Source organism: Trichechus manatus, unplaced genomic scaffold, assembly GCF_000243295.1.
Source record: "Trichechus manatus latirostris isolate Lorelei unplaced genomic scaffold, TriManLat1.0 scaffold00549, whole genome shotgun sequence".
NCBI classification, from domain to species: domain Eukaryota; kingdom Metazoa; phylum Chordata; class Mammalia; order Sirenia; family Trichechidae; genus Trichechus; species Trichechus manatus.
In genome coordinates this window covers 57,371-65,713 of record NW_004444485.1, presented here as the reverse complement: position 1 = coordinate 65,713, position 8,343 = coordinate 57,371, and the positions used below count along the sequence as shown (strand labels likewise).

At 37.1% G+C, this 8,343-nt stretch overlaps 1 protein-coding gene across 1 annotated transcript; it reads right to left on the bottom strand.

Moving 5' to 3' along the window:
• Window positions 1-4: 4 nt before the first annotated feature.
• Window positions 5-872, bottom strand: LOC101341556 (olfactory receptor 149-like; the record flags this gene model as incomplete). Its single annotated transcript, XM_004391117.2, has 1 exon — window positions 5-872. A coding segment is annotated over exon 1 (564 nt), but the record flags the coding sequence as incomplete, so codon positions are not given.
• Window positions 873-8,343: the final 7,471 nt, after the last annotated feature.

The following is an 8,343-nucleotide window of genomic DNA, read 5'->3' as shown; positions in this document are numbered from 1 at the left end:
AGGTATCTGCACAGGCCAGCTTCAGCATCACTGGGATATCACAAAAGTAATAGTCCACCTCATTGGGACCACAGTAGGGCAACTGGAAGGTGAGAGTGGTTAGAAAGATGGCCTGAATACAGCCAAAAAAAGAGGTCCCCGTGGCCAGAATGGCACACACTCTGTAGCTCATGATGACTGTGTAGCGCAGAGGGTAACATATGGCCACAAAGCGGTCATAGGTCATCACAGTGTACAGGGAACCCTCAGCGCAGCCCAGGAAGTGGTAAAAGAGCTGGGACACACAGCCTGCATAGGAGATATCTTGACTGTTTCCTGAGAGGTAGAACAACATCTTGGGGGAGCTCACCGAGGGGAAAAATATGTCACATACAGATAGCTTGCCCAGAAAGAAGTACATGGGAGTGTGAAGCCTAGTGGAGGAGACAATTATGAGTAGGATGAGCAGGTTCCCCAACAGGGTGAAGAAGTAGAAGGACAAAAACAAAATAAAGAGCATGGTCTCCAGACCCTCTGTGTGCAGGATACCCAGCAGAAGAAGCTTGGTCACCATCGAGATATTCCTCATCTTTGTCAGAATGATGAACTTCAAACAGGAACACAGGATGCCAGAGTGGGAACACAGATGTCATACCAAGAATCTCTCTGATAGATTTGTTGGCTTCATGTTTTAACAATCAACCTTCTTAGGTAGGGGGAGATCTACATAAAAGCTCAAGGACAATTAAAGTTCTTGACTGTATTCTGAAACCGTTGATTTTGGCTAAGTTAGATTAAGCTCACTACAGTATATATTTCCCACAGATCGAAATTTAAGACTCTAGATAAATTATAAAAAGCAATTGTCTAAGAAATATGAAAAGTATGTAAAAGGAAGCAGATTGGAAAGAGGAGTCAAAACTTGAAATCCAGGAAGATGTGAGTTTCCATTTTTCCCCCACTTTTGTGTTTCTTTCTTTCTTTTTTATTTTTTTACTGAAAATGACAGCTCAGTTACAGAATTGTGTGGTGGCTTCTCAGGAGGCTAAACTCGAACAGATATACCATCTCTTTGACATGGAAACATGAGATTGTCATTAGTCGACCCCAGTGATCTATAGAAATGTTATTCGTATAAAGCTCTGTTTCCCTTTCCCTTTTTTGTGATATAGTTTCTCCTTCCTTCTGCTTGCTTTAGATTTAGATTTTTTTCCAGTGTTTTACTTTACAAGCTTAGGTTATTGATTTGAGATCTTTATTCTGTCTTAAATTCCCAGTTAGAAATTTCCCTTGAAGCACTGCTTTAGCTTCATTTCATGGTTTGATGTGCTGTGCCTTCATTTTCATTCATCATAAGGTATTTCTTATTTCCCTTTTCATTTATTCTTTGATCCATTGGTTATTTAGAGGTGTGCTGTTAAATGTCCACACATTTGTGTGCTTCCTACATTTGTTCCTGCTGTTAATTTCTAAGTTTGTTCCATTGTGTCAGAGAAAATGCTTTGTATTATTTCTATCATTTTAAATGTATTGAGGTTAATTTTATGGCCTATTATACAGTATATTCTGGATAATGTTCTGTGTGCACTTGAGGAAAATGTATAGTGTGTTGTTTTGTGGAGTGTTCTATAGATGCCAGGTCTAGTTCATAGTATTGGTCAAGTGTTCTATTTCTTTACTAATCTCTTGTCTAATTGTTCTATCCATTCACAAGGAAGAAAAAAAATATTAAGGCAGAAATTAATAAAGTACAGAATAGAAAAGCGATAGAGAAAATCAATGAAACTGAAACTGGTTCTTGGAGAGGATCAACAAAATTGACAAACCATTAGCTAAACTGAACAAGACAAAAAGAGAAAAGACTGAAACTATTAGAATCATAAACGAAAGAATGGATATTACTACTGACCTTACAGAACTTAAATGGATTTTAATACTATGAATAATTCTAACAAATTAAATAACTTAGATAAATGGGCATATTACTCGAACTACATATACTAGCAAAACTGACTCACAGAGAAATGGATGATGTGAATGTGCGTATAACCAGAGATTGAATTAGTAATCAAACAAAAATCTACAAAGTCCAATCCCAATTTTCAAGACCATTCAAGCTATTTCCAATAATTCACCAGACGTTAACCTCATCTGCAAATAGCAAATTTCAATAAGCAGAACTTCATTCATCAGGTAATGTATAGACAAGAAGACAATTGTGGACAGGAAGCCAACATCTGTGGCTATTAATATATAAATATCTCAAAAAAAAAACCACATAAGTTAGTTTTCTCTTTCAGCTCTTGTGGAGTAGCTTGTAAAAGACCACTACTTATAGCAAAAACAATTACAAATCCTGTACAAGACACATCTATTTGAAGGCATCAAAAAGCTGTTGTGGCAACCACGACTTGATGGGCCAAGATGTTGGAGAGAAGAGCTGCACAAGAAATGAGCCTAATATTCAGCACTGATTTTTCCCTCCAGGCACTTTCTGATTTAGCTAGGCTGAGTAAGAGGCTAAGAAGCAAAGTGAAAAGCAGCTGAGAAGTGAATGGAGCATCCTGAAATCTCAGCCAAAAGGTGAAAACAACCCAAGTGCCCATCAACAAATGAACGGATCAGTAAACTGTGGTATACAATGGAGTATTATTCAGTCATAAAGAGAACTGATCATTTGCTAGCTTCTGTGCTAATTTCTTTTTTAAATTCAGTAGGTTTTTTTTAATTTACAAGTCTCAAAACAATTTGATGAAATAGGAGAGAAAAGTAAAGCACAGAGAGGTTTAGCAACACTGTCACACAGCTAGAAAGTAACTGAGCTGACATTAAAACCCAAGTCTTCTGATTCCAGAGCCAAATCCTCTGCTATGATTGCTCCCAGGAATATTTTGCCTACAGAAGCAGAGACAGTGGCACTTATCTTCAAATGCCTGAAGAGCGGCTCTGTAGATTTGTTGCATGCTTTTCCATGGTGAATAACCAGTAAAAAGGAATGAAATTTACAAAAAGTTAGAATTTATTTCAGTATAAAAGAAAAGAAATCTTTAATGAGATAAGTTGCCTTATGAATGAACGAGTTCCTGTCACTATAAGGATTTAAGTATGAGTGAGATGATATTCTTTCAGGGATGCCATGAGGGAGATTCCTAATTATAGTGCAAGATTATCCTATATGCACCCATCCTGCCCCTAACAACTTTTGAGATTCTCTAATTTAGTTATATAGTTCATCTTTATTTTGCCCACATTTTCAAATATATTTAAAAATGTAGACAAAGTCAAGATTAACAAATGGCTTCCCTGGTGAATAAGTGGCTTTAATTTAAACACAGTAAATCTATTCACATCTATAACAGCACTTATGAATATCACTATAGTGGTTGCAATAATAACAACTTAATACCATTCTTTATGAATTTAAAATGAGAAGCAAATGCCATGAAGAAGGCCAGAATACCCCTGAGGAAGAGTCCCTTAGGGTGGTAGAAGTCTATTGAGATGCTTATGTGTATGATCTATAGTTAAAAAAAAAAAAAAAGCAAATGAAACATCTGACATATGTTGGACATTAATTCTAGGCATTGTATTTTAGGCACATTAAATCCTTTAGTCCTTATTACATGTCTATGAGAAAGGTAGTGTTAATTGTCCTCTTACATTAGGAAATTGAGGCACAAAGAGTTTAAGCAGATTGACCAATACACATCTGTTAAAACGTAAAGTTGGATCCCACACCTAGAACAGTAGGAATCCTTTTCTGAGTTCTTACTAAATTGTGACTTCCTAATACTCATTCATGAATAATGCTAACTTTAATGTTATCTTTATATTGCTTTATTCTTATGATGTGATTTTATGTTCTCCCAGTTGATTCTCACAAAATCCCTGTAAGGTAGTGGTGGTTAATCCCAATTTCCAAGTAAGGACACTGAAAGTCAGAGAGTTTATAACTTTTCTGAAACTAAAAACTAAAAAGCAAGTCTACCTAAATCTTCAGACTCCTAGTTTAGTTTTCTTCCCACTATACATTCACTGCCTCCAAAAAGATTTGAAACAGAGAGAAATTGCCCCTTTGCAAGGGAAAAATCATTCACAGATTCATTCTGCAGATTTGGGGAAGTGTTGTTGAAACCCTACAACTTTTACCATCTTAATAGTGTTTTCTGAATAGTTAATGGCATGAGATTAAAGCTCAGGAGAGGTAGACAAGTCTCTAAAGATCATATTATATTTGAGTCAGTAGGTCCCAGAGTTACAGAGCAATTTCTCTTTCTAAAGGTTATTCCCAAGAGCAACCTCATAAAGGAAAATTATATCATAGATTCTTCATTCATTTCCCTTTTTTAAGTCCTACTTCTGAGTTTTGATAGTAAGCATGCAGATTTTTTTTTCCATTTAACTGGTCTAAAATAGCCTGACCCTTTAGTGGGTCTTTAAATGGGAGATAAAGTTCTACCATGCAAGTTAATGTATTTATATTAAACAATGCAAGAACCACAGTAGCATTCATAAAAAAAAAAAAAAAAAAAAACCTGTGCACATACGATATGCATGTGTGTGGGAGGAGGAGTGGATACACGATGATCATCTCTCAAACAAGCTGAAGAGGAAATACTTCAACATGGATTCTTGAGCATTGATCCCTCAAACTTTGATGATCTGAATGCAAGGCAGGAAGAAAGGATGATTTGTCATGTGATTCAGGATATACATATGGGGAAAGGTCCAAAAAGAGTTTGGAAAGAAAGATCTAGGGTTCACTCTAGATATTGTAGCTAAAGGTAGAGATTTGTAAATGATCCTCCTAAAGGTGAGACCTGAAGTTTTGGAAGGGTATGATATACTCTATCAGAGTTCTCCTCCACTTGGTTTTATGGATGTAAAGGATTCCTGAATAACGTAAAGAAGATAGAGAGTGATCTGGCTGAATCACCTTGTTGTTAGATGCCGTTGAGTCCACTCCGCTTCATAGCAACCCCATGTGACAGAGTAGAACTTCCCCCATAGTGTTTTCTTGACTGTAATCTTTATGGAAGCAGATCACCAGTTGTTTCTTCCATGGAACCGCTGAGTGGGTTCAAACTGCCAAACTTTTGGTTAGCAACTGAGTGCTTAACTGTTTGCACAACCCGGGCGCCTTTAATCATCTTACTCAAAAACCCAACACTGTGGAGTTGATTCCGACTCATAGTGACCCCATAGGGTTCCAAGGCTGTAAATCTCTACGGAAGCAGACTGCCACATCTTTCTCCTGCAGAGCTGCTGGTGGTTTAGAACCAGCAATCTTTTGGTTAGCAGTCAATCGCTTTAAACACTGTGCCACCAGGGATCCTTTCAGTCACCTTAAGAGATGTTATTTCTTTATGATTCCAGTCCGCATCATGAGAACTGTCAATATTGTGTCTTTCACATAATGATTAAGTGCTCAGCTGTTGGACACCGAAAGTTACATGGTTAGAACCCACCAGTGGCTCCGTAGACTTAGCAATCTTCTCACGTAAAGATTACAACCTAGGAAACCGTGTTAGGGCGTTTTTCTTTTTTCTCTAGGATAGCTATTAGTCAGAATTGACTCAACAGAACAACAGTATCTTTCCCAAATCCCTCCCATTTTGTCATCATAACAACTCAAATGTACTGATAAATATTTAACTTCATAAACGAAAGAAGGTGCAGGAGGGAGCAACCACTGGTATTTGCCTTTTGAAGACCACCTTCTTTTCACATTTCATGATATATAACCAACATTTATTGAATTTACGAACAATTCCAGGCATACTAGGGCTCTGTAATAATTTACATCTAAGTGTGTTGATCTATAGTACAGCATCTACATAATAAATCTTATAAATTATGTAGTTTTCATATATCAGTTATGTAGAAGTTATTTTCAAAAGACCTGTATGCCAAAGAAGTTTGAGAGGAAAACATAGATCACAGAGACTTCATTATATTAACAAGATTTGAGGATGAATGTGACAGATCTAATTACAAACCCTTCTTAGAATATGAGAAAGCTGCAGGAAGATGTTCAAAGCCTTCAGTCTACCAATTCATTCGAGTTTTATTTTGACAGAATATTAAGTCTCCATCTGGTTCATTTTAAATCTCTTAAGCCCCATCAGTCATTTTAGTTGTCCAGAACAACAATAAAAATGGTAGCTATTAATCAGTCTCGTTTTCAGATTCATAACAGACTTGATTGAACCAACGATAACTTCTGCATCATAAGAATAGGCAAACACCTCTATCCCAGATTCAAGAAATAAACTTTCACAAATAGTTTATATTAATAAACACCCTTCACAAATAGAAACAGTCTTCAAAAAGCCACTTTTAGTTTAGTTCTCTCTCATCACCATAAAGAACTGACCCTAAAAAAAGCTTATGGGCTATTAAAGTGAATGGAAAGTTTTGAGGTTCATTACCAGGGGTCTCACCCAGTGATATCATCACTATCTTGTGGACCCGGAGCATGTCTAACTTAGCACACCCATCAACTTCCTTTGCATTTAAAGCCTGGCGCTCAAAGCATATTGGTGCCAAGAATACTGAATAAATTACTACTTATATTCCCGAATACACTGTAGCCACACATCAAAAATAAGCAAATTAAACACTTATATTCATCAAAAAGTTTTCACCAAAAGAGTAAAAAGAGAACCTACAGACTGGGAAAAGTTTTTTGGCTACCAAATAGCTGACAAAGTTCTAATCTCTAAAATCTATAGAATACTTCAACATCTCAATAACAAAAAGACAAATCATGCAATTAAAAAATGGACAAAGGATATGAACAGACACTTCACCAAGGAAGACATTCAGGCAGCTAACAGATACATGAGAAAATGCTCACGATCATTAGTCATTAGAGAAATGCAAATCAAAACTACAATGAGATACCATCTCACCCCGAGATTATTGGCACCAATCAAAACAAACAAACAAAATGTTGTAGAGGTTGTGGAGAGATTGGAACTCTTACGCACTGCTGGTGGGAATGTAAAATGGTGCAACCACTATGGAAAACGATACGGCACTTCCTTAAAAAGCTAGAAATAGAAATACCACGCGATCCAGTAATACCGCTCCTGGGTATATATCCTAGAGAAATAAGAGCTGTCACACTAATAGACATGCACACACCCATGTTCATTGCAGCATTATTCACAATAGCAAAAAGATGGAAACAACCTAAGTGTCCATCGACAGATTAATGTGTAAACGAATTATGGTACAAACACACAATGGACTACTACACAACAATAAAGAACAATGATGAATCTGCAAAACATCTCACAACATGGATGAATCTGGAGTGCATGCTGACTAAAATAAATCAAAGGGACAAATACTGTATGAGACCACTATTATAAAAACTTAAGGAAAGGTTTACACACACACACAAAATAATTTTTGTTGGTTACAAGAGAGCGGAGGGGTGAGAAGGGGAAATCACTAACTAGGTATCAGACAAATATTAAGTTGGTAAAGGGAAAGACAACACACAATATAGGGGAAATCACCACAAATTGACCAAGGCAATGTCATAGAAGCTTTCTAGACACATCCAAAAACGTTGAGGGACCGAATTGCTGGGGCTTAGGCCTGGGGACCCGGATCTTAGGAGACATGTAGGTCAATTGGCATAACATAATTCATAAAGAAAATGTTCTACATCCTACTTTGGTGAGTTATTATCTGGAGTCTTAAAGCTTGGGAACGACCATCTAAGATACATCTATTGGTCCCATCATGTCTGGAGCAAAGGATAATAAAGAAAACCAAAGACACAAAGAAAATATTAGTCCAAAGGACTAATGGAACACATGAACCAGAGCCTCCACCGACCTGAGCCCAGAAGAACTAGATGGTGCCCAGCTACCACCACCAACTGCTCCATCAGGAATCACAATACAGTTTTCCAGACAGAGCAGAAGAAAAATGTAGAGCAAAATTTAAATTCACAAAAAAGACTAGACTTACTAGTCTGACAGAGACTGGAGGAACCTCCAAGACTATGGCCCCCAAATACCCTATTAACTCAGAACTGAAGCCACTCCTGAAGTCCAACTGTCAGTCAAAGATTAGACAGATCTATAAAACAAATAGTAATACATGTGAGGAACATGCATCTTAGTTTAATCAAGTGTATGAGACCAAATGGGCAACACCTTCCTAAAAGCAAAGAAGAGAAGGCAGAAAGGGACAGGAAAACTGGACAAATGGACACGGAGAACCCTTGGTGGAAAGGGAAAGGGGGAGGGTGCTGACACATTGTGGGGACTGCAGCCAAAGTCACAAAAGAATTTGTGTATAAATTTTTTAATGAGAAACTAATTTGTGCTGTAAACTTTCACC